Source organism: Cheilinus undulatus, linkage group 23 (genome assembly GCF_018320785.1).
Source record: "Cheilinus undulatus linkage group 23, ASM1832078v1, whole genome shotgun sequence".
Taxonomy (NCBI): Eukaryota; Metazoa; Chordata; class Actinopteri; order Labriformes; family Labridae; genus Cheilinus; species Cheilinus undulatus.
In genome coordinates, this window is record NC_054887.1 from 10719373 (window position 1) to 10746161 (window position 26789).

Below are 26789 nucleotides of genomic sequence, written 5' to 3' on the forward strand. Positions count from 1 at the left end.
TAGAAACATGCTATAATTAAATTTAACCCATGTTTAACCCTTAGCATGGTTGTTTAGGGCTTGTTACAGATAGTAAACAGATAGTTGTGCAATACGAGTAACCTCAAAGGAACTCTAGTTTTTAGACTTCTTTAAGCACAGTTTTCTCCTCAACATGACAGAAAGATAATAATTAAGTGTTTTGACATTAATATGTGAAATTTTATGGATGATTTATCCCTTTTTTATGCACATTATTGCATTTTAACCTATTGTTTCCCCTCCTGTTTGTCCACAGTCTGAAACAAAGTTGTACAATGGCTCTGACAAGGATGTGTCGGCATCCGGAGGGAAGCTCACCAAAAAGGAGTCCCTCAAGGTAATCAGCTTAAGCCTTACTTATCCGGAGACTAGTTCTACAGATAGACACAAACCGTGCTCTTATATGTCATGTGTTAAATATAGTCTCAATACAGTTGCATGCTGTTCAGGTGTTTGTTTACTTTCCTGTCTCTTCATATCAATACAATGAAATATTGTCCCGTCATATTGTGCACCAGTGTCACAACAAAGCAGGACAGTCAGAGCACTTCATATCAGGATGATATTCAGTAGAATACTCACTCTACAGTGAAGAGGTATCAGGTTTTATTTTAGCAGCAACGACACTGAGAAGTGCGATTGTCATCTCATGATATGCTGCTGAATATGATGCAGTGAGAAAACAAGTGTGGATTATCTTTGTTCACAGCTTAATTTTGTGTCTGTGCTGCATTCAGGTGCAGAAGAAAAACTACAGGGAAGAAAAGAAGAGGGCGACCAAGGAGCTGCTCAGCACCATCACTGACCCCTCTGTCATTGTCATGGCCGACTGGTTAAAGGTGGGAACTTTTCAAACCCATGTATGTCTTTTCCCCCCATGCTGTGGCTTATATCTTACATTATAGCACACAGAGAAGCTGCTTAGTGGCACTGGATGCCAAAACATTCAACTTAACAATCAGAATGTGAAGGTTCTGCTTTGTAGGGTCCATAGTATGACAAACCAGTTTTTCCTTCAATCTCAAACTTGCCTGGAATGTGTCGTGTAGAAGAAATTAACTTTGGATTTCTTTTTATTAACAGTGCAACTGAAGGATATGATGATTTAAATAAATATGACTTCGTAAGTGTTCAGACCGGGAAGCTGACCCATCTAAAAAACCACAAGAATTACTAAACTCTTAATGTGAATATACGGGAGAAAGTTGTGCACGATGCTTATTTTTTCCTAAAATTTATTAGGATTTTCAAGATTTAATTTTTGGGCTTTCATGCTTTTATTGGAGCAACAGGACAGTGAATGTAGACAGAAAAGAAGAATAGAGACAAGGTGTCTGCGGTGTCTTTAAAAGAATAAAAAGTTGATAAATCAATTCAACCAAGGTTAAGGCTTTTAAAAGTATTAAAAAGACTTCAATGCAGGATTATGAGATCTTTAATGTAACTAGTTAGAAACTGAAGATGCAAAAGGTCTTAAAAATGTATGGAGGGTCTTAAAAAGGTATAAAAAGTATTGGATCCAATGTCAGATTATTATATAACCTGGAGAGAGTGGGGGATGGCATGTAGGAAAGGAGCAATAGATGGGATTAGAGCCCAGCCACCAGCTTTGATGCCCACAGCCTCTTAACGAGGAGCATGCAAACTAACTTCCAGAAAGGGATAGGAAGTAACTAAGTACATGTACACCAATTACTGTAATTTAGTAGTTTTTGGGGTTATTTGTACTGTTTTGAGTACAATGCTCTTGTAGTTTTTCCACCTCTGTAGCAGTTCTACCTCACATCCCAAACTATCTGTTGTACACAGCAATAACTGTAATGCTGATATCTCAGGATTAAACATTTCTAAATTGATTTTTCTCTCAAAGTAACTATATACTATCCAACACTATCCAATAACTTCAGTTATTGGATGGTGTTGATCCCCCAGCGTTAGTTAAACTCTGAAAAGAGTCAATTGATCTAAGCTCTGCCCACTGCAATTTTAAATCTTGGGGGGGTGTGGTTGGAGTTTCCCATCATGCCCTTGGGCAGAATGTTTAGGTCTGTTTTATGTGTTTAGTTGTGTTTAGATGTTTCCTGTTGTACAGTGATCCCTGCTGGAGTTGTTTTGGTCACATTTCCGGTGGATTGTAGTAGTTTCTGATGTGAGACATGTTTGCATCATGAATGAAGTTATCTACTGAGTTAGAGTTACACCCTAGCAAACACCAAATAGCCCCTTTCTGACCAATGAATATGCTTTCACTGTCGGGTAATTATATAACTCATGTAGGCATATAACTGCCAGGCTTCAGTTCTAGTTTAACTCTGTCACATTAGTATTAACACATACTATCTTAAACTTTTGATCTCATCCAGTACAAAAGGCCAGATATCGTTCTTCAAACTCACAAACAAAAATGCCTTGAAAATGCAACATTTCAGAGGTAGTTTTGGCTTAGCAAGGTTTTAGACATTGACATGTTTGTGTTTTTCATTCAGATCCGTGGCACTCTGAAGAGCTGGACCAAGCTGTGGTGTGTCCTGAAACCAGGCGTTCTTCTCATCTATAAAACCCACAAAAACGGACAGTGGGTGGGGACGGTGCTGCTGAATGCCTGTGAGCTCATTGAGAGGCCTTCCAAGAAGGACGGCTTCTGCTTCAAGCTGTTTCACCCGCTGGAGCAGTCCATCTGGGCTGTCAAGGTCAGAAAACACAAAAAGATACAGTACTAGAGACAGCACTGAGTGACTGTACATTAGCTGGGAAAAATATGAAGAGGAGAGGACAGTTTGTCTTGGAAAAAGTCGAGCTACACAAATAGAAAATATCAAAAGAATATCCAAAAATATATTTCACAAATCTGTGTGAATTGGGTTGTGTTTTCATTATTGCACCAAAGAAAAACAGACATCTGCTCATGCCTTCCAAAAACATTCCTAAAGCAGTAAAATATGAACACGCAGTGCAGTCTTTTTGACCATGACTTGTTAGAAACTAAAAAGTCATTAAAAGTTTTCATGTCTTTGGGAAGTTCAGTAGCAGAGGCCGCCATTAAACTGCATAAACGTACTTATGTAAGGCTTGTCAAATAGAATAGTTAATGCAAAGAGGAAGCAAGGGTTGAGTGAAATTTGTTCTGCTGGGAAAATACACTGCATCATGTTTCTTTTAAAGAGAATTTCACAGACTCTTTACTCAAGAGACTCTTTACGTAAACGTCTTAAACTGCAGTCATTAATCTACAGTTGGGGCTCAATTCTAAAGAACTCTGTGCTCCAGGTCAAAAATCATATTTTTATTTAGTGGCAGTACATGGTATATACCCATTTTTTTAAATAAATAGTAAAGTTTGTCATGGAACTATAATTATAGAGTTAGATTTGATTCCTAGCAGCCATCAAAAATTGCAGAAACCCTGCTGCACACTTTAGGGATTGTTTTTCTAAATGTTAAAATCTCTGTTATATATTGATTGATACAATCAAAATGTACAGAAACATGATTTTTAGTCATATTTTACCAAAAGAGAGGGAGAGAGATAGTACTAGGGTGGCATTTGTTTTGTAGTCTGTCTTGCAGTTACACAGAGGATAAAGCAGAGATTGAAACACAGTGGCACATCAGTGGCAGCATCTTTTAACCTTATTCTGCCAGTTTACTTGTCTTAGCATTGTTAACAGGCAAATAACCTCTGAGTCCATCCCAAAAGAACCAACATCTACATACCATCACACCCAACCCTCCATTACTGACATGGTCTCTCTATATTGTGTGAATAATAGAATACAGTCATCATTTTACTGGGGTTATGTAAATCAATCAATCAAACAACTATATTAATCCCATTAGGGACAATTGGATTGGACCAGCTTATTCTGTACATAAAGGCCAGATTGTCTCTTGGCACTGCCCCATCCTAGAGAATAGTCTCTGGCATAACTCCTTCTGGGACAACAGTGTTATCTTCAGAGAAAAGCTGTTGTTTTTTTTTCTTCTTTGGTCTTTGAGCAAAGCAAACTTACTGTTTATGCGCTCCATCTTCACAGGTACTCATGAATATGAGTAGTATCAGTATTGTCATCGGACTCTGAGATGAAAAGTTCAACGTTTAGTCTTTTTTTAGAGTGTGAGACCTCACACATGACAGCAAATAGTTTTATAGTGTGTGGTGTGGAACAAATTAACAAAAAACATCACACCACACTCTTATAGTTTCTGATCACCTGCAACCAGAGTATACACTCGCAAAGCTCCAAATCTTGTGTGGTCAAACAGGACTAAAAATATGTCATATAAAATAAGTGACTGCATAAATATTCACCCCCTCCAGTTCAGTATTTAGTAGATGCACCTTTGGCTTCAATCACAGATTTTAGATAACCTTATCTCTGAGTTGCTTGGAGAGTTCTTTTGTCTTCATGGTGTAATGGTAGCCAGGAATACCAATTAACCAGTGACTGGACTTTCCAGACATGTGTGTCTTTGTTATTTTATAGTATTTTGTGGCCACCCAGCTCTAGTGGCAGTTACTCTCCACCTATGGTGCTCTACATGGGATGCAGGGTTGTGTGAATATTATAGTGAGGTTGTCAACATTTTTGGTACTCTGGCTGCCAACAGGCTAGACAATTTAAAGTCAAATTTTGGGCCCACTTTATACCCCCACCCAAAGGAGTGTAGTGTGGCCTGATTTGAGGCTTGTCACAACCAATAATTTGTCCAAATAATTGAGTGTCTGTGGTGTCAGTATGATTATTTAACTGCCCCTTATCCTGTAAAAGTGCTCAATCTTGAATCATGAATAACAAAACATGTTTGATACTATGATAGGCCATAAAGGCAGATAATATCACCACTCCCCAGTTTGTCTTTATTTTAATGAAACAGACTTTGGCCTTCAAACTATTTCTTTCATGATAGATTGCCAAGAGCTTCCGAGCTAGAGAAATGGACTGCTGCCAACAGCTTGTTATTGAGACAGCTGAGTCTGAATGCAGCCTTTTTTGTTCCTAGTGATTAACAAAACAAAATAAACACAAACAGATAATCAGGGGAAATGGGCTTTTTTCCCTGCAGTCAAAACAAATAGGCAAACGTATTTGGACGTTAACTGCATAATTAAGAGCTCATCTTTATTTAATTTAGCCCATTTTCATATTTGGCAGCACATGTTTTCCATTTGTTATTTTGTTTTCTGTCCTGTTCATTCGTCCACTCCATCTGCGATTTGCTATTCATCACTGACCTCGCCTTGCCAGTGTTTTTGTTTCTGTTCAGGCTTCAAAAGGCTTGAATAAAAATTAGCTGCCTGTTTTTTTTTTAGATGACAGCGTTCTTGCTCTCCCCATCGTCCTCTTCACTGACGGTATAAACACTTCAGTCAGTCAGCTTCTGTCCTCTCCGTGTCCTCTCATAACTCATTTACATAATGACATACCCTGAATCCAGATTTTCTCAATTTGCTCCCATAAAAGATTAAAATCGTTGAAAAGGCCAAACAAACTTTTCAGCCGAGGCATAAACACAAAACAAGGGAATCATTACTTCTTATGGACATATCTGGTCTTTAACAACACCTCTCTGAAACATTAACTTTGGTTTTATTTTGTCTCTGTATTTACTGTCTTCACCAGGGCCCCAAAGGAGAAGCAGTCGGCTCCATCACTCAGCCATTACCCAGCAGCCACCTTATCTTCAGGGCCGCGTCTGAGTCTGATGGTAAGAGACAAGCTGTCAATCACACTTCAGCTGTTTGTCTGTGACTTGACATTAGCAATTTAAATTGAGTGATTAAGATTAATCCATAAAGAAGCATCACATTGGCATCACTCTCAAACAGCTCAAAATCCAGCTGTGGTTGTTTTCAAAGGGGCTAAAGAGAATCCCAGGAAATGGTTGGATTGTAACCCTTCCTTGGATACAACAGGCAATGTGTACACAGGGAGAAGTTAGTCTTTGGTTTGTAGGTTTCTTGGTCAGAACATAATGTATAAATCTTTCTCCTTTTTGAGTGATAATTTGTTCGCCTTTCAACAGAAGTCCACTTTAGCTGTCCATTTCTGCTACCAGTCAGATAGAAACATGTTGGAATCATTAGCTTGTACTTTTTTGTCAGTGATTACAAATTGATTTGTTTCACTGATACTTCTACAGTGCTGATAATGATTTAATTAACACAGCCATGTTTGACATATATTCCATTTATTTTATCGAAGCCCTTACATAATTAGCTAACACTTAGCCAATCTGGAGACCAGTTAGTAACCACTGTCTGTCATTGTCTGCTGAATGCAATATAGAGTACTCTGCAGAACTTTTAGGCATGTTTGGGCCAAAAATTGAGGCTGAAGTAAGGCATCGATTTGGCGAGAAAGATGAGGGCACCATTGGGTGGGAAGGAGAATTGACACAACCCTGGTCATGCTCTAGGTAGGACCAGGGAACCATCCAAGCAGGTAGTTGGGTTGCAATGAGCCACTGGGTGTGCTGGGGATGTCTCCAGTCTCCAGGCTGGAGAGACCCAGACAAAATGATGCTGTCAAGCTTAACCATGGCTGCTGAGTGACACCCACCCAACCTCCCCCCATTCCTCAGCCCCGGTACTGGGATAAATACTTCACACCCTACATGCCTAAAACTTTTGCACGTGACTGTTCCTCTGGGAATAGAATTAATCTTGCATTATATGAAGTTCATTTAAGGTTTGTTCACTTAAATGACTTCCAGACAAGATTTCCTTTTCTGTGTGGCATTTACGCCCAAAAAGGGATGGTGGATAATCCCCAGAGTATCTGATGAGTCTACAATAGAAAGTATGTAAGAAACTGCAGCTTTACTCGCACACAATTTAGCAGTAAAACCTAACAAAGAAGAGATGACAACTCTTTAATTTCCTGTTTTCTAAATGGAGATTGATTCAATCCTTTCTGATGTAGCAAGGGAATCTAAACATTGATTGGCTTTCAACACAGTTTCAAGCAAATTTGTGGGCCAAGTTAATTTTTTGATCCATCACCCATTGTTAGCCCCATGTTCATCCAGATATCTGTTTATAGAGACAAATAAATTATAAAAATACCATTGATGGGGGCTAGTTTATCATCAGACAGGTTCTACCACAGAACATTTTATATACATCATGCTGATATGTGATTGGTCAGCTTAGACTACACATACACCACAAACAGTAACCAGAAGCCATATCTCCTTGAGCTCTTTGTCTCTGTCCATGGTTCTGAAACATCTTGCTCTGTGTCTACCTTGCTACATCGCTGACTGTGGTGCTGAAACATCTTGCTCAGTGCCAACTTCTCTAAGTCGCTGTCTATGGTGCCAAAACATCCTGTTCAGTGTCTGCGTCTCTAAGTCACTGTTCATGGTGCTGAAACATCATGCTCTGTGTCTATGCTCTAAGTCGCTGTCCATGGTGCTATGAATGTTAGTTTTATTCACAAGTAAGAGCCCTAAAATGACCTTTAACAACCTCGTCCAAGCTTTTGTCTTTTGTGCAGCAAGAATTCTTAAATGTCTTTGTAAATGTGGCTGCTTTTTTTTTATTATTATTTTTTTTTTATTACAGTTACAATACCACTAGTCCTGTTTTATGAAATAATAATTTTTTTTTTTTTTTAAGATTTATTTTTGGCTTTTTTGCCTTTGCCAGATAGGACAGTGGATAGAGTTGGAAACAGGGAAGAGAGCGGGGAGAGACATGCAGGAAATAGTGCCACGGGCCGGATTTGAACCCGGGTCGCCTGCGTATATGGCACGCCCCATGAAATAATTTTTAAACAAGCATTTATCAACTGTACCTCTGAGACAGGAGGACAATTAGACCTGAATGTTAGCTTTTAGACGACGACAGATATTGAAATGAATGCAAAGCCAAACATTGAAGCAGCACTCTCAAAAGCAGCAAGTTTCTGTTTTTTGCTTACCACTAAATCTCTGTCCCCAGGTCGATGCTGGATGGACGCCTTGGAGCTGGCCCTGAAGTGCTCCAGTCTGCTGAAGAGGACCATGATCCGTGAGGGCAAAGAGGACATGAGCACTGTAGCCACCGGTGGAGAACACTCCATAAATTTCTACAGCCTCCTCCGAGCCCACAACATCCACGGCTTCCAGTGAGCAGGATATTAAATCTAGGAGAAAACTGTCCCCTTAAACTCTAAAGCCACCAGCTTATACAGGTTATTTCTTTCTTCAGGTTCAATGACAGCGACCATTTAAAAGACCCAGACCTGTACTCAGACAAGTCAGACAGGGAGGGGGAGCAGGACCATGAGGAGTCGGACCCAGAAGGCCTGGAGAAGAGCGAGGAGAGTGACAGTGACACATCAGAACGCCAAGACGACTCTTACATTGACCTGGATCCTAATGAGCATCTACGGGAAACCTCTTACCTGGAGCAGTCCCACGAGGAGCTCGGAGAGGTAGAAGACAAAGAGCTTGATCCTAGTCTGCTGTTCTCTTTTAAAGTTTTTCATAAACTGTTGTTAAAATGAAGCCATTTTCAGCTTTATTGGCTCTAACCTTCAGCTAAGAGCCTGTTTTTGTTCTGAAGTTTCCTCCCTAATGAGGAGAAATTAACATGTTTCTGCTCCGGCTATTGGCAAAGCTGCACCTCGGACAGGCTTTGATCATGATCTGTCGTTATGGGTGTGTGTGGGCGTCTGCGCCATGACAAGTGTGAAAGTACTTGTATGTATTTCCATACTGATGAAATCTCAGTTTGACAGCTTTATAATTAAACAGCTACTGAAGCGGAGGCACAGTGTTCATAAATGGGAGCTAATTAAAACTTTTGAAAACCAGTCTCATAAAGCATTTACGCATGTGGAGACTTGTGTAAGAGTCTTATTGTGGCTTTGTGTATTTTCAGCTATCTGCAGTATTGTTTTAGGCTATGTGTGAAGAAAATTCATCACTTCTCTGTTATGTTGTGTGCCCTTCTCTGCAGGCTGGTGAAGCCGCACAGACAGAGACGGTATCAGAGGAGAATAAATCTCTGATCTGGACTCTGCTGAAGCAGGTGCGGCCTGGCATGGATCTGTCGAAGGTGGTGCTGCCCACCTTCATTCTAGAACCAAGGTCGTTTCTGGACAAACTCTCTGACTACTACTACCATGCAGACTTCCTGTCAGAGTAAGCACTTCTTCTAGTATACTTAAAGGAATAGTTTGTTAATCTTATAAATTGGCTTCCTTTCTCTTTTGCCAAAAGCTAGGTGAGAAGTTCAGTTCCAATCAAATGTTTATGCTACAAATGGAGCACAAGCCAGTAGGTTCTTAGCTAAGAAAAGTGACCAAAAAATGGCTACCTGGTGTTTTTTTTTATTGATCCCCTGTAACACAAGCATAGGAGAGAAAGCTGACCTCTTCAAACAAGAACTTAAGGTTAACTAGAGAACTTCCCTTTGAATATATGATGAAATAATGATTTAAGAGATTATAATTCATGATGCAGTCATTATTTGTTGTTAAATATTTAGCTGTTTTCTCCGCTGACACTTGTAGCTTTATATTATGTAACTTGCTCTGTTATTAATAATTCATTTTCTTATTCATGCACTTTTAATGTTGAATGACTAATATCCTGATGAAATTTGACATGTTGATGATTTATTTGTATGTGTATTACTGCTGAAAGAAAGCAAAGGAAATTCAGGCTCACTGTAAAGAAGTGTAGGGTGCAAATAAACTAGACAAGACTGCAAATATGATCAAACACATAACACTGAAAGATACAGCAGATTTTAAGGTAACTTTGTTTAATTTTCAGGGCCGCAATCGAAGAGAACGCCTACAACCGGATGAAGAAAGTGGTGAAGTGGTACATCTCTGGATTTTACAAAAAGCCAAAGGTTCGGAGAATCAACACGTATGATTAAATAAAACTTTATTTTAATAAAAGATACATTGTACTAATATTATATGTTATGTTGATATTTCATCCCCCAGGGATTGAAGAAGCCTTACAACCCCATTATTGGAGAGACGTACCGCTGCATGTGGCTCCATCAGAAGACCAACAGTAAGACGTTCTACATCGCAGAACAGGTGACAATAACAATACAGTCATAATTGCAATGTGATTGGTCAAGACAAGATCTAATTTTAAGATCATGCAACTCCAATAAAACCACCTGATTTGTGTAAAGATAAAATTACATAAACTGTCTTTGTTTAAGTCATTTTTTGAGTAATTTAAGATTGCATTAACAAGTTTCTTCACAGAGGCCAAGCTCACTAAATCAGTGTCCCTCTCTCCTCAGGTTTCCCACCATCCTCCAGTGTCTGCTTTCTATGTTAGCAACAGGAAGGATGGATTCTGTGTCAGTGGCAGCATCCTCGCCAAGTCCAAATTTTATGGTACACCCACGACTAAAATTAAAATAATGTCATTCACAACCACCTCACATTCTTTTCTGTTAATGATTTACTCTTTCATTGATGTTCATTTTGTTTAATATAACTTTTTACATTTCAGGAAACTCTTTGTCGGCCATATTGGACGGGGAGGCTCGGCTAACATTCCTAAACAGAGGAGAGGACTATGTGATGAACATGCCGTACGCTCACTGTAAAGGTCAGAGTGCAAACTTGAACTAGTCATCTTCAGTGCAGCTTTTATCTAGAATCAGATTAAGTAAGACAGCTAGGGTATGTTGAGCTTGTTTTGAAATACACCACAAATTTTTGCAAACAGATTTAGCAACCACAGAGCGATCTTTTAACAGATGACCTGAAGTAAGAGGAAGTAAATAAATCACTGAAATACAGAAAAACAGCTGATCTAAAACTTCCTATTAACAAAACTTTTCATTTTAGTTTCACATCTGTCACTGATGAGCCAGGCTGATGTGAGCCTTCAGGCTCTGCTTTGTGTATTTGGAATCAGGTCCATACAATGTCAGGAAACTTGATTTATGACTAAATTTTAATCCATACTTTAGGAAACAGTATGGATCCCTGTTGAGTTCAGGTATCCCTAATTTAAGATGGCTAGAAATCTGCCTCTTCCACCTTTCTGAATTTGATAGTACCCCAATTTTGTGTGACTTTAAGATGCATTTGTTCTGATCTTTTCTATAACTGATGCTGCTTTTTTAAAAGCAGCATTGCACACTTAGAATTTGAAAAGGGAAAGTGTGGTGACACAAAAGACATCCATTGAGTAAAAGAAGAGCAGGAAAAAGAGAAAAATGGATACGTTATACTGGAGAAGTCACCAAATCATGTCTTGGTGAAACATTTCAGGATTTATAGACAATCTGTAAATAGTTGTGATTTTTTATGACACTTTCATGGCACTTTCACCAACAAATTAACGTACTTTTTAAATGTTCAACAGGTTTTTTTGAGCATGACACAACTTTCCAAGTCTTTTCTTGTCCCTGTCCCAACTTTTGTGGATTGTCTTACTGGTATTAAATTCAGAGTATGCGTATGTTTTTTAAAACAGTATGAGCATTAAATACTGTATCTTTACTTTGTGCTGTCGATCCAACAATCAAACGAATGATCCAAAAATCTAAGATATTCACTCACTATCATGCTCCTGATATCTGCTCCATCTAAGAGTCTAATTCACAAAGCTTATAGCGCTAATGTAATAATAATATCCAGGTGCAAAAAATACCCTAAAGCTGGTGCTTTGACTCCCTTTCTGCAGGGGACATTTTAACATTTGAGTGTGTTGTGTGAGCTAGATGGTGTCTATTTGAGCCACACTACCCTTAAGTGAAAGAAGCCCCGAGCATTTTGAATGCTGATGATTTAACGAGAACAACCCTTTAATTCTGTCCACCTTTGTGTCGATTATTTATGCTGTTATGCTCTTCTTTATTATGTCTGCTAGGCATCCTGTACGGCACCATGACCCTGGAGCTGGGCGGTGTAATCTCCATTGTGTGTGAGAAAACGGGCTACAGTGCTCAGCTGGAGTTCAAACTGAAGGTACTGATGTGTCGAAATACTTCTCCAGTAAAGTAGATACTTTTCAGCCTGCCTTTAAAAGCAGGATCATTTAGAACTCTTGTGGACAAACGTCTTTAAGAGGCATCCTATAGCATCCTATAGTTACCCTTAGAGTCATCTGTTGAAAACAGTTTCTTGCTCATAACTTCTCTGAATGTCTCACTCCCAAACACCATCACCACCTCCGTCATCCACTCTTCCCCCACCATAAAACCGTCCCGTCATCCATGCTACAAATCACCTGCGTTCTTCTGCCATTAAACAGCGACAGGTACATATGAGACAAACCCTAACCCCAACCCTGCCCTAAATCTGACCACGATAGGTGCCTCTTGTTACCAGACCTTTTATTTTCCCAGCCCGTTTTGTATGTAGATTAGTAGAATAACTAGAGCTGATGAACTCAGCATGCCTTTTTGGACCATTTACTTGAAGAACCACATTAACTGGAAGCCAAAGGCGATGGCTATCTTAATTTCTTTTGTTGAAGTAGTCCCTGAATTAAATTTGCCTAATTAAAACACTTCTAAGGCTTTCCCTGTTGTTTTTCTGCCCCATCAGCAGCCTTTCTTTCTCATTTGAACTGAAAAGTTTCTGCCAAACTACTCTGTTAGACTTACAACAGATCATTAATGCTGATGTATTTCAAAATAGAAGTCTTTTTCTACACAAAGTGCAGCAAGTAAACTGAATATGTGCGTGTGTATCTGTGCATTCCTGATTTCCTCTTTCCTCTCCAAACCCTGCTTTTTATTTCCTTTCCTTGCTGCTTTGTCCCCTTTATCTCCTTCTTCCTGTTACCCTTCCCTTGTATCGGCTTCTTCTTCCCTTTTTCCTCCAGCCGTTCCTGGGCAGCAGCGATAGCGTGAATCAGGTCTCTGGGAAGATCAAGCTTGGAAAGGAGGTGCTAGCTACACTAGAAGGACACTGGGTAAGACACAAACATAACACATCCTTCAATATAAAATTGGCATAACGTCAATACAAATATGTACCGTGCCATATCAAATTCACGTCTTGTCTCTTGCTATCCATTAACCCCTCTTCTGACTGCAATTTACAAAAAAAAAACTTTTAAAATCAATTTCAGGTTATAAATAATGCAGGTAAACCCATCAGCATGCTGTTACCTTTTAATATTTAACTGGAAAAGTTAAAAAATGTTAAAGTTTCACATTTTTTTCTCTAAGATTTATTAGTGTCATGTAGCCATAGACTGCATAAAACATGGACGTGGTGTCTGTGATGTCACACATTGGTTTCTAAAGAGGTATATGTTGTTTGCAATCACATGATCCTAAATGTCCACTGGGGGTCAAGAAGTGGGGGACAGCCAGTAGAAATGAATGGGAACAAAGGAAAGTTAGCACTTTGAAGCTCTAAATGGACCTGTACCCTACACTTACCATCAGAATATTTATACATACATTGAAAAAAATCCCTACACTTTACAAAAAAAGCTTTGTTTTTTTTCACACAGTTTAACCCATTTACCTAGAGGCAATCAATATCACAAATTACTCAGTCACACAGACACTCTAGCGTCGTCTAGCCAGACAAAGAGTCTAGAGGAGCTCTACTGATCTCAGAGTCTAACTGAGCTCCTTTATCATGTAAAAAAAAATACTCTTTTAGGGACAAACATGATCTTAATTAAAAGAGTGATGTACTATCAAGAAATTTAACCCAGTGTGGTGAGTGATTGAGCAATGATGTGACATTCAGAAATTAGCCAGTGCCAAGACACAGCGCTTTTATGTGAGCCACTGTAGTTTGCTCCTGTTTCAGTGCGAGTATCCTTTACCTCCTTCCTTTGTCATTATTTAATCCACCTTTAAAAAGCCAAACCTAAAAAGTGAAGAGGCAGTAAGAAGCCAAACAACCAGCTCTACTGAGCTGAGCCAAATGACCTGGATCTCTTAAAAGAGACAGATTTTCCGTAACAATGGACAAGAGGATGGACATCAGCTGAGGAAACACAGGCAAGATCAGAGTTTATTGTGCTAAACCATGGAAAAACTGTACTGAACCAAACAGGAAACAGGCTGTTGCGTGACACTGCATACTGGCATTGCTGATTCCAGTGAACTTTTAGCTAATTGAGAACAAGCAAAGAGGTTGAGTAAAGGGCGAATCATGGCTATCACACATGGGCATGCTATGCTCTTCTATAATGCTTCAAAAGTACAGTTATAGGTCTCAAACAACATTACAAAGTAATGGAGATATGTCTTATGTACAAGAACAGCCTTAGCATGCAATGAGTAAAAGTAAACTAGAAGAATCAAAATTCTCCTACAGGACAGCGAGATCTTCATTAATGACAAGAAGACGGGGACGTCGGACACATTTTGGAATCCAACTCCAGACCTGAGGCAGAGTCGACTGACACGCTGCACCGTCCCACCAGAAGAGCAGGGAGACCTGGAGTCAGAAAGGTGCAACTTAAGTTTTAAAAAGTTTTGAATTAACAACACATTTATGTTTGCAACAACTATAATGAATGCAGATTTTCTTATTTTTGTGTTCCCTTTTATGTGTTATATCTATGCTTGCATTAGCCTTTGTCAGCATCTTCATTATTTTTTAAGGCTGTCTTGTTTCTCCAGTGCAACATTTCCAGCTTTGCCCTTTCCCTCATTTTGCACCTTTTATTCCCTCTCCATCCATCAGGCTGTGGCAGCACGTGACCCGAGCCATCAACAACAAGGACCAAACGGAGGCCACCAACGAGAAGTTCATCCTGGAGGAGGTTCAGAGGAAATCTGCGCGTGAGCGGAAGGCCAAATGTGAGGAGTGGATCCCCGCTCTGTTTGAGCAGGACCCAGTCACTGGGGAGTGGCATTACAGATATGCCGAGTGAGTAATACCTCGACCTTGTGTGAGCTTGTGGGGTTTGAAATCAAAACAGAGGGCGGTGGGTGGAAAAAAAAGGTGCTATTTCACCATCACCTAACTGAAATACATCAGATATACCATTAGAGTACTAAAACTTGCATGTAGACAAACTGAGGCCAGCTAATTTTCTAGGAAGTATGGCCACCTTTAAGGCACTTTCATTTTCTCCAGTGTGGCACATGTGTCCTCTAAAGCAGTGGTTCCCAACCCTGCTTTTCTTAGGGCCCCCCTACTCACAGTTGAGAAATTCAATGAGCTGTGAGGCAGCTGCTTGCAATATACAAAGACAGACTATGCATTTTCAATTAGTAAAGTCTTGTGCAATGATTTTTGTTGTTGTACTTGCAGTCATGACAGAGCATGTCTCAGCACTTTCTATTGGTTCGTTTGTTATTCCAGAAGATAGGTAACTTAGCCAACTTTTTATGAACAAAGTGGGTATTATATACTGGATTTGATGATACCTAATACAAGATGAAAGTGGAGCAGTACATCTTTCAGATGTTCTGAAAAGCAGACATACTTCACCTTAGGATGTGATAGTCACTACTGGAGATAAAAAAATTCCACCTTTCAAGTCCTGAAAGACAGTTTTGTCCCTAAAAGTCGCCTTGCTTGTATGTTGGCAGAGCCATAAATTTTATTCACATCATAAACTGGATCTTATAAAAGTCAGTTAAGTTTCCCCATTTCCTTCTTCTTCATTTTCTGAAATAAAAGGGTGCCATCTAGTGATGCTTCCCTGTAACTGTAGCTTTAATGTAAGGTCTGTCCTTTAGACTGCTGATGTAGGCTACAGCGTTTGATAAATCACAGTCCTTTAGGTGGCAGGATGTCATAATTAATCATGTAGGTCCACTTTCTCTCCCTTCATAATTCCTTACTAACTAATTTTCCTCCTATCCTCTGTCTCCTCCTCTCCCTCTCTGTGTCTCTCTTCTCGCCCCTCCTCAGCACGAGGCCCTGGGATCCCCTCAACGACCTGATCCAGTTTGAGAAAGACGGCTGTATCCAGACCAAGGTCCGACACCGCACCCCTATGGTACGTTCTGGCAGTCTTATTAGTCTGAGTAACCAGGCGCCACGGAGGGACAATTGCAAGTGCCAGGTAGGTCGTCCCGATCGAAAAAACCACCCACAAAACAAGCTCGCCATCTCAGCCACCCTCCACGCAGCACCCGCTGCTCCGTCTTCATTGTCGCTTCTTCTCTGTGTGCCGCCATCGTCTGCCACATCGCCGTTGTTGCTTCTTCTACTTTCTTTTCTTTTTTTTTTTTTCTTTCACTACCCTGGCATGGTCTTTGTTCTCTGTGTGTCACACTGCATGCTGACATAACCAGGTATTCATCTTCCTTTTGTCACTGTAGAGAGAAAAAGTCTTGTTGGACTACATGATAAATTTTGCAGTTCAATCAATTGGTGCAAATAAAACAACTTATGCAAAATGTTTTAAAGCACCTTTCTCTTTAATTATCATCAAAGACAGGAGATCTATGATTAACTCAGTTTTTACACATTATGCTTTTTTTTTACCTTGTACATACAAGCTAAATCTTGCAGCAATGTGGAGATATCTTTAGATGCAAAGTCAGCGGGCAAATACCTTTAACCTTCATTCTTCCTGAATAGTTTTAGATTTATAGTTTCTCTCAAATGCAAAGCCATTTAAGAACCCCCATCACGACTGCATGGTCTTTTTAGGCCACCAGCCATGCCTTCCTCTCCCTCTGCTTATTCATCTCATCTTCATTTTGTCTCCTTATACAGTATGTTGCTCCTGCATGTCACTACTCATTGAGCTGATCATTGTCCATGTTATGCTGAAAAACTAAAAACTTTTTTTGTGTTATCTATTTTTTTCATGTTGATGAGAAGTAACCACCTGCCAAGTGTCCATTCTAGTAAAGTCTTTTTTTTTAATTAATGCATCATAGTTTGAACATTAATTAAGCTTCTATGGAACTCCACAGGACTGATGTGATCACAAAGGTTTGCCATATACAAGATGATTTGTTTAAGATACAGTACCTATAAAAAATAATTAACCCCCTTGGTGTTTTACCCTTTTATTGATTTTATACATCCATTCGTGGCCAATATAATTTAGACACATTGACATTATTTTAAGGTTGGAAGCCCAGTGTTATACACAGAAATTAGAAAGAACATGACTGCCAACATGTTTTGGTTTGTAGAGGTGAGCTTTTTTTAATCTATAGCTTTTAAAGTTCCAAATGAAGGGAAGGAATACATTGGAAGAGGTACAGTAATTGGGGGAGAACTATTATTTTAATTTGGCTAATCCTTCCAATCAGTGAAACAGGAACTGATCTCCAAAATTAAATATTGGCTTTAAATTTGGATACTAAAGAGGGATAATTGGATTTAAAAAGGGATGAAAATTCCTTAGTGATCTGAATCCCGAGATAGGTGAATGAATGATCAGAAATCTCAAATGAAAGGTGTTGTATCAGAGAAAGATCCCTTAGACCAGCAGACATCCATTCACTTCTGGTCCAATTAATTGTATTGCCAGAAAAGGTTCCAAATAAGATTATCTTATTAAGAATAGCAGGGAGAGCAAGTTGTGGTTTGGTAAGAATGAGCAGAATGTCTTCAGCATAAAGGGACATTTTTTTTCTGCTATAACTGTGATGTTAATGCTCTCATGGGTATGGTTGGGTTAAAAAAAGCATTTTCTTACATAAATATTCAGAGAATTTGTCCATCCTCCATAGAGGCTGGGAGAATTGAAATTGCCTAAATTGTGTGAAAATTACGGGGGCTATGGTTGGAAATCAAAATACTGTGATATCAAGGGTTATAAGTAGAGGCTAATAATTTGGAGTCTGCCAAAAAGTAATCAGTGGCCAAATTATTAACTTACATTTAGATAGTAAATAATAAAAATAAAAAGCCTACTTGGCTTTCATGTGGAGTTTTTTTGTAAACTCCAAGTGGGAGAACTAAACTGTATTGTTGCAAAAAGTCTTATGTCAATGTGATATTTCTTTTGTTTTTTAAATAAATCTGCAATAATCTCTTGAATTCTTAGATTAAGGAGAAAACAGATTTTTTTCAACTGTAGCATTGAGCTGTAACACAACAAAAATGAAAATAGTGCATGGGGTCTGATACTTTCTGAATGCACTGTAGATGTGATGTTTTTACACTGTTATTTCCAATACGTTATAATTAAAACAGATTATTTGAAAAAATGTTTTGCCTGCAGGCTTGAAAAAGTGCATCTCATCTAATAAAGCTGTGGCTGTAATCCAGTCAGAGTTTAATCCCTTTGAAGTGAATTATTTTAATTTACTGGCAGCTCTTGGCAGGTTTGGTTAATTCTCTCTGTTTTTACATTAATGTGGCTGATTGATGTACCAGCATGCTTTGCACAAGTGTGCTAACACCTACTAGCATGTTTATGTTTTGAAGTACTTTATGTATGAATAGGGATGGGGGGGTTCTTGCTGTGGTTTGACATTTTGTTTAACTGATGTGTGAGTAATTAATGCTGTTTCTATTCCATGTTATATTTCTTTACACTGTTACTCATGTCAAGATATTTTTTATTCATGTGCTTGTGGCTGTTCTCTGCATTTCTAACCTTTTTATTTGATCTGTTTCTCTTCGTGTGCATCTCTGTGCTCGTGTCCGTGCTCGTAGGTAACGGTGCCAAAGAGGAAACACAAGAGTGACAAGCCGAAGAGCCCGGAGAGTGGCTGCTCGTCACCTGAACCCGACCGCCAAGACTCGTCTGGCAGCGAACGTGAGTCACAATTAAATGCAGTAAACATCACATTTAGGTCTTAAGCAGCTGAGAACCTGAGATGACATTTTAGAGGAATGTCAGTCCAGGTTTTAGTCTGGCTTTTAATTAAGTGAAATCTTGTTGAACATCCTGTTTGCAGGACACAAAAGCAAGCATAACAGTCGGCTGAGGAAAAAAGGAGCAGACCTCAGTGAACTTCAAAGTGCCATTGAATCTATAAAGCAGACGCAGGAGGACATAAACAGGTGAGGGTTGATATTTCAACCATATGCTGAGCCTGATGACTACATTATGACCACATTCATACAGCAGTAGCACCTCCAGCCCAAACCCTTTGCATACTCTACAATCATTTTATTACTGGTCGTTTTTTTTTAAGGAGAACTAAAGTGTGACAACAGCAGATCCTGAGTTTAAATCTCTTTCCTCTGTTCTGATTGCACTCTTAAGCTTAGTCCACTCCCCAGTGCCATGACTAGAGGTGGAACTAGAAATTATTATTTTTATTTATTTATTTATTTATTTTATTAACCATGATAACTTAGTGAAATTCTCTCATTAGACAGGTGAATGGTAGTGCCAAATTTCACAATAGGTTCTGTTAGCAAAGGATTTCTTTTTCTTTCTTTTATCATTCACCAATAAGTGCATGCAAACAAATATGTGTGAACAAACAGATAAATAAAAATTATTTTTGACAATCAGTTAATTGGCCATTTGTTTTTCTGCATGTAATCGCTGAATCAGATGCTTTTTTCCACTCCTGTATGAAAACAAAACAACACAGACATTGCAATATTTGCGACATTAAATGACTTAACAGGCAATTGTACAACACACAGAGAAAATAGATATGTTTTACATGTGTAAAAGATTTTGTTTGCCTTACATGACAACAAAAATATTCACACCTGATCACTCTGAAACAATTTTTACGCAGACACTTATTTTATCTTAAGGGTATTTGTAAACTGACATTACTTTGTAGGAATCTGATTTCACTTTGACATTAAAGAGTTTTTAGTCAAAATATTTTGTGAAAAAAGTCATATCGACTATGATTTATTCATAAAATCAATAAAAGGGGACAACATCCAAGGGGCTGAATACTTTTTATCAGCACTACACATGAAGGGTGTAGAAAACTACAATAAATTGCTGCCAATATGCTGGCACTTGATCTTAAGGCCAGTTGTCTGGCTTGTTTTGGTTGATTTGCTGTTGTACGGATAGGTTTATCTTTTTCTTTCTCTTGCTCCGTTGTCTTTGTGGTGGTGTATGTGTTGGTGTGGAAACAGAGGATATAATTATGTCCTACATGCTGTGGACTATGAAGTTTAATCCTGGCTAAGCCGTTGTACATACGATCCCTGTGTTTGTGCTTTCAGGAGCATCAGCGTGCTGCGGAGCCGTGCAGCCGGCCGAGCGGAGGGCGCCTCCTTCCTCCAGCAGCGCGACTACGTCGTCATCGTGTTTCTGGTCCTCCTTCAGGTTCTGATCAACTACGTCTTCAAGTAGCAGCCATACCCCACAGAGAGAGTGGTGCCCTCAGACACACAGAAACACACTCCTGTCACACTCCCTGAACATGAGGCGCCACAGGATGGACATCAAGACGTGAACTTTTACCACAGGAGTCTCACCAAACTCCTCCTCTCTTTCATTCTTAAATCACCAACACACGTCCAGAAAAGTGGAGCCTGATACATGAAAAGAGACTTTTAAAAACTTTATTTTTAACCAGTTCATTCCAAAAACTCTGGGGAGATCCGCAGATTTCAAAGAGGAGACGAGCAGCGATAAGGAGGAAGACTTGGGGGTGCGATAAAGTCTCGACTGCCACTCCGGAGCTCACTGATTTGCCTTGATGTAAGAGGCAAAAACAGCAGCTGTTTTTAGCTGCTGTTTGTTTTCTTTGATTCACATTTCACCTCAAACAACAGGGAACCTTTGAAACATGAGGAGATGAGTGCTACGACTCAGATGGTAACAGACTTTTTAAGAAACACCTTTAATTTTAATGTTTTTTTAATCATTTTGTTTCCTTGCTTTGTGTGTCTTTTGTGAATAGAAGTCTGCTTGGAACAAAAGTGGCGATAAGGGAGACGAAAACAAAGTGGTCCAATCTATGTGACTTTTATTTTTTTATTATCAGATGATTTTCTTATTGGCTGGTGGAAAAAAAAGGAAGAGGGAGACGATAACAAACGATACATTAAAAGGAACAGAAGCTATAATTTCTGCTGTATAATAACTAACTTCACATTTTGCAGTCGAGTGTTTCAAAAAGAAGACAAATGCCTGAAACGTCATTATAATCTGTAGGTAGCATGTACAGACAGAGGAGTGTTAGGACTTTAGCCCATGTACAGTATTTTGTCTTAAGGCACAAATGCACTGGAAATGTCTGATAAAAACCGAAGGTCAAAAACATTTTCTAGTGAGGTTTTTCCTGATCTTCAGCAACCACTGCCTCAGTTTCAGGTCAAAAATTTGATGTTTTTAATCCGTCTGCAGAGATAAGCCAAGCAAGATCATCTGAGACCTAAAAACAAGATTTGGAAATAAATTAAAAAATCAGATCTACACTTTTTCAGCAGAGTTAGATAAAAGAGATTGATACCACTCAAATATAAGTACATTTAATATGGCAAATGCACTGCAAAAATCATACCCTAGCAAGTAAACTGTCAGATTTCCTGTGAAAATTATCCAGTTCACGTTTAAGGTCAATGTATAGGTCAGTTCAATTATAGAGAGCTTTTGTGTCAAAGTGCTTTACAGGAAAAACTTAACACAGGGAACTTATAAAACCACAAACTGAAAGATTTTAACAAGGTAAGAGAATTTGGGGGATGGACAAATAAATAGTGTGCGTATAGGAGAATAACTTCAAATCTTATTAAACACAAATGATAAATGAATTCAGTGGACTAAAGTCAAGAATACACCCAGAAAACAGGGTGTATCACACCAGCAGTGGGTAAACAATGCAGAGTTTCTTTGCTGAATGTGGAATGTGCATTGCTGTGCTGAATTTCATTACTTAATACTTTGGTTATATGCGAGGTTAAACTGTTACAGTCTTTATGCAACGTCATCCACATCTTCTAGATAAAAAATCTTGATAATTTGCACTGTTTCTATAAGATGCTATCAGATCGCTCTTGTTAACATCACAGTAAACAGCATTAGCAGCAAGGAAGTAGCCACTATTCACAACTCTAGTGGCTACTAGTGGCAGGTGACTGTATTTCACTCTAGACAAAGCATTTGACCAGGTTCTGGCCTTGGACTGATTAAAATATTAGGTATAGAGGTTACCAATTTTAGCCATTAAGTCGGCTAACTGCATGTATCTCTTAACATGCACGTACAGGCATACCTCTTACACAGACTCACAATGCCATAGCTAAAAATTAACTGTCTCAGACAGAGATTGTGCAGCTACAGGCATTAAGGCATTCACAATATAAGACTGGATCATAGTTCCCGACTCTAATTCCTTGGAGCCTCTGCTGCTTGTATCTCAGATAAGCTGAGCCTCCACCCAGGACTCAGATGATAAAACCTGCTGTCAAAATTAGCACCAGTTTTGCTTGATTTCATTAATAAAATTCCAACATAACTGACCTAAACACTCATTATCTTACCTTAGGATCATTGTACAATCTAACGTGTTTTTTGTCATTATGAGCAAATCTGACAAAACACACTTTGACAGAAACATCTTTTTCAAGATATATGAAGGGTTAAAAAAGGTCTGAATTGCTTGCAATAAGTTAAAATGTCTGCAACTGTAGTTACGAAATTTACTCAAATTTGTCAGTATGATGCGTTTATCTCTTTTTACGAGACACTAAAGCCAAATTTGTTTGGTAAAATGGTTGATTTTTACTTACTGCAAGTAATTCAAGCCTTGTGTTTTGCTTTTTGTGTCTTGAAATGATATGCTGTTTGGACTTTTTAGTTAAATATGGATCATATTTATTGTATTAAGATATTCTTAAAAATAACTAGAGAACTGGACTTGCTAAGATGTGAGATTTTGCAGTGGAGTTAGTTTAGCTTAACATAAAGACAGGAAAAGGCCTAGAAGATCTGGTTGCAGACCTCTATGGTGGGGCGTTCGACTTCAGACCTCTACAGTCGGGCGACCTTGACCGTGGCCTAGGAAGTGGTGCACATTACCCAAGCCGGAACCAGAATGACGTATATTTTCTGCTCTCTGTCAGAGGTTATGATAACTGGCTGTTTTTCACAACAGCAGACTTTTCTGAATCAATATTGAAAAATTTACTGAGGGGGATAAATTGACATTTAACATGACACAAACCAAGGAAAACCCAAAAAGGGTGAGGGTTAGGCACCTGAACCCTAAGGGTTAGGGTAAAGGAGATGAAATTAAAAATTAAAAGTCACAAACCATGGAAAAACCTGCAACAGATGAGCCCAAACGCATCAGCATAGATGTCTGCAGTCAGATGCTGCCTGGAAAAGGAGAAAACAGTTAGTTTGCTGTTTGAAGCCTACATTATAGCTTATTTGGATATGCATCACAAAGAATCTGTTTTTGTCAACAAGTCACTGGGGTAGAAGCTAATCAAAGCTTGCTATGTCCTACATCACACACCACATTCAGAATTATTTTACTCAGAATTTAACCATGATTTTCAGGACCAGCATCTGACAAATAGAAGATCTGAAGCCAGTGATTGAAACAAAAATAGATTTAGTAAGTAAGCAGGTCCTTTTCTCATTGATGTCGGTACAATCTGACTCATTTATGCAGCCAGCAGAGTGCTCCAAATAAAGCAAGAAGTAGGGCAATTTTTAATTGACTTCTTTTGCAAGTTGCTTGCACAAAAGTTGCATCATCTTTTAGTCAAGCTGACTAAGCTGACTCATTTTACTCTAAAAATAGAGCAGAATCAATCTCCTAATCTAACTCATGGTGAAAAAGTAAATCAATACACAGCTCAGAAAAGATTCTGTTACCTTATATTGAATATATATAATTTCAGAGTCAAGCTTGCATCCATTTAAACAGAAAACGAAGTTATTCCGACTCCATGTGAAGCCATGGCAGAGACGCCTAAACACTCCTTTTAGCTGCCGTCTGCAGCTCCATCAGGTCAAGTGATCACTTCCAGTGCTTTTGCGCCTCAGTTGTTCACCAGGAAAAACTAGATTAGAAACTTTAGTAAGCCACTAGTGGGAGGAGAAACTAGACTTTTTCTAATTACTACTATCGACATAGTAACCATTCCAAATGTACGCAAGTACCAGCCAAACTCAGTGTGTAGTGTAGGCGTCGGCCCCGTTCACTGTGTAAATATACGACGGGCTGACGTGTTCTTCACCAGAAGCTCAACACGATACGGACACTCCACGCTCTGTGCACAAGCCGGTCTTTACAACCGTGTGTGTCTTTTCTGTCCACTGCTCTGTAGATTCACATAGACATGAGCAACAATAAATATCAGAGAACCGGGGTACACCGTGAGATCTCCATCAAAAACCAAGCCAGTTGGTATCAGGAAGCTGTTTTTATTCTGGATGTCCCAGTTTGTTGCCTTCACCTTTGGAAAGTTGGCTGAATGAGCAAATTTTTATGATTAAATGACACTTAAACAGTGAAACAAGACTGAGTGATTTATGAAAACTTCCAGAATTAAGGCCTGTGTTTATCAGCACTGTCAAGGAAAACTGACTTTAGTGAAAGTTGCCACAAGACCTTATTCAGAGGTTAAGAAATAGTCAGTGTCAAAGCTCAAGTAATGCTTATATTGCCATTTTTAATTAATAAATTGGACTGTATTAAAGAAAAGAAGTAATGTAATGAATTAAAAGGCTTAAACACAGTTATTAAAACTATAAACTTTAATGCTGAGTTCATAAAACAAGTTAGAATGAGCTTATTTTTGAGTAGATTCAGTGCCAACTAGTGGTGTCACCCCCCGGCTGGATTTATGTTAGAATAAAGAATAAAGATGGCAGGCCCTCCTAAAATGTTTTTTTTTTTTTTTTTTTCCAGAAGAAAGGCCACATCCACTTCTTTTATTTCAGTTAATGCAATGAAATCTGCAAACAGGCTTGTATGCAGAAAAGTGTGTTTGGTTTGCAGCATCAAGCAAAGATGAAGGCATCAAACTGGCGCATTTACACTACCCTGTTAAGTTTCAGTAACATTTGAGGCAATTAAATATTCTATGACTCCTATCAGAGCACCATCATGTCACGTCATGATGTCAGCCTTGTCGACGTTTACATATCCGATTGCCTCCGCTGTCAGCAGACTGTTGAGTGATATTTAAAAAAAAAAAACCACAGGTGTAAAGAGAGACTTGTAGCACGGTCAAGAGCCAGCTGTACCCCCCTGTAAGTTACCCGGCTGGCCCGTGTGTATCTGTATGTGTATTTTTGTGTATCCTCATTGCCTCGATCGTTCATCTTAAATCTAGATGTTAGAATGTGGAGAATTAAAACAGTGCCTTTCTAGAGTCAGACTGGGGAGGGGGTAGATCGAGGGTTTAGAGGAGGTCAGCGGGAGTGTTGGAGGTGTGATGTGGAGCGTGAATACAGTAAAAATCTTGAGGTAAAGAAGGGAATAATCTGGGATAAAGATATTAGACGCTTCCAGGACTTTGGCCAATTTGTTCAAAATAAATCCAAAGCAAAATATCAAACATGTTTAATAGATATGATTTGATTTGGGAGGCTCAAATTTATACAAGAGAAGAGAATTTCCACATCAAACCTTTTGAAAAACTTGGCCTAGGACTGGAACTTTTGCATAAACTTTAGCCATGATAGATTTTTAGAGCGAACGTGCCATACGAAGCCTTAGAAACAAGTCTCCACACCTCACCTCCACCTCCTGCTCCTCCTCCTTCTTAAGCGTCGCCACAGCATCACACCTGTAGGTTTTCCGCACGCTGAATCCTGCCACGGGAGGGAAAGAGAGTGGAGAGAGCGATCCCTCCTCTACATCCTCTCTCGCTCTCTCAAACACCAAAATTCAGAGGGAAATAAAACATCTCTGCGCTCTGTTGTTGTTGCTGTATCTGTAAAATATGTTCACATTTTATTTATTCCTCTTTTATATGTGGGTTTATGTTGTTTTTTTCTGCTTATAGCATAAGGTCACTGTAATTTTTCTTGTTTTTTCAACGCTGATTTTGAAATCAGAGATGCGTGGTTTTTATTACTCTCAATGTTACAACAAAGCGACTGTCCTCAACTTGTGCACACTGTCAACTCCCCCGTCCCCTTCGCCCTGAATTTATCCACCCACCTACCCACAATTTTCCACTTCAAGTACCTGAATATATTTACTGTATCTCCATTGACGCTATAACTTCCAAAATGTAACATAACACAGAATAAAATAAATGACATCCTGAGCTCTTCTGTCTGTTTTCAGTCAATCACAGGTCTGACATGTAGAGACAAAACAAGCAGCAACATTCAACACTGACAACAGTGACTGATCTACCTCAACAGACGTCCAGCCAATTAGTGCTAGCAGTCCCACAACTAGTGAAATGAGGATCACCTGAGTTCAGTGAATGTGTCTTAAGTGATTATATGATAAAGACCTTTGTTTGGAAGGTCTAGTCACTGGTCAATCAGTATTCCTGGCTACCATGACACCATGAAGACAAAAGAACACTCCAGGCAACTCAGAGAAAAGATTATTGAAAAGTTTAAGTCTCTAACCTGACATGCCAGATGGATGTGTTTCACACAGCCATCAGGAAAACCTTTGATATTCAGCGTTTGGGAAAGGGCAGAGCCTTTAAAAAAGACATGGAGGGTGATTGGATGAACGTTCTGTCTGTCACATCTTTAGGGGCCAATCAGAGCAACAAAACACGAGACATTGTCACCACTACCAAGGATGCAGCTACTGAGCAATAAACTACATATAGAACTGTATAATGTGAACCATGGTGACTGTAGACATGTAAGTACATGACTTTTGTTGTTTTTGAAAACAAGACAACTCACTGCTGTTCTTTGTTCTTCTTTTAATGAAGAAATGTCGTCAGGTTCTGATGAAACTGGCGCTTTAGCAGCATCCATGCTAATGTCTTCCGCCATAACAACCAGCCTGTTGTTGCTGC

The 26789-nt window shown here is 39.1% G+C and overlaps 1 protein-coding gene across 11 annotated transcripts in view; it reads left to right on the forward strand.

Moving 5' to 3' along the window:
- osbpl8 (oxysterol binding protein-like 8) overlaps nt 1-26067 on the forward strand; it is a 160239-nt gene extending 134172 nt beyond the window's left edge. For all 11 annotated transcript variants that reach the window (XM_041780487.1, XM_041780491.1, XM_041780486.1 and 8 more), the window contains 19 exons: nt 278-358; nt 759-860; nt 2508-2711; nt 5643-5727; nt 7967-8132; nt 8216-8441; nt 8969-9153; nt 9790-9871; nt 9969-10067; nt 10283-10379; nt 10498-10596; nt 11869-11966; nt 12829-12918; nt 14289-14425; nt 14661-14846; nt 15840-15993; nt 18555-18657; nt 18800-18905; nt 20049-26067. In XM_041780487.1, the coding sequence (XP_041636421.1) occupies nt 278-358; nt 759-860; nt 2508-2711; nt 5643-5727; nt 7967-8132; nt 8216-8441; nt 8969-9153; nt 9790-9871; nt 9969-10067; nt 10283-10379; nt 10498-10596; nt 11869-11966; nt 12829-12918; nt 14289-14425; nt 14661-14846; nt 15840-15993; nt 18555-18657; nt 18800-18905; nt 20049-20178 (2430 nt within the window). In that variant the 3' untranslated portion in view covers nt 20179-26067. The remainder of the gene's footprint in view (nt 1-277; nt 359-758; nt 861-2507; nt 2712-5642; nt 5728-7966; nt 8133-8215; nt 8442-8968; nt 9154-9789; nt 9872-9968; nt 10068-10282; nt 10380-10497; nt 10597-11868; nt 11967-12828; nt 12919-14288; nt 14426-14660; nt 14847-15839; nt 15994-18554; nt 18658-18799; nt 18906-20048) is intronic.
- Nucleotides 26068-26789: the final 722 nt, after the last annotated feature.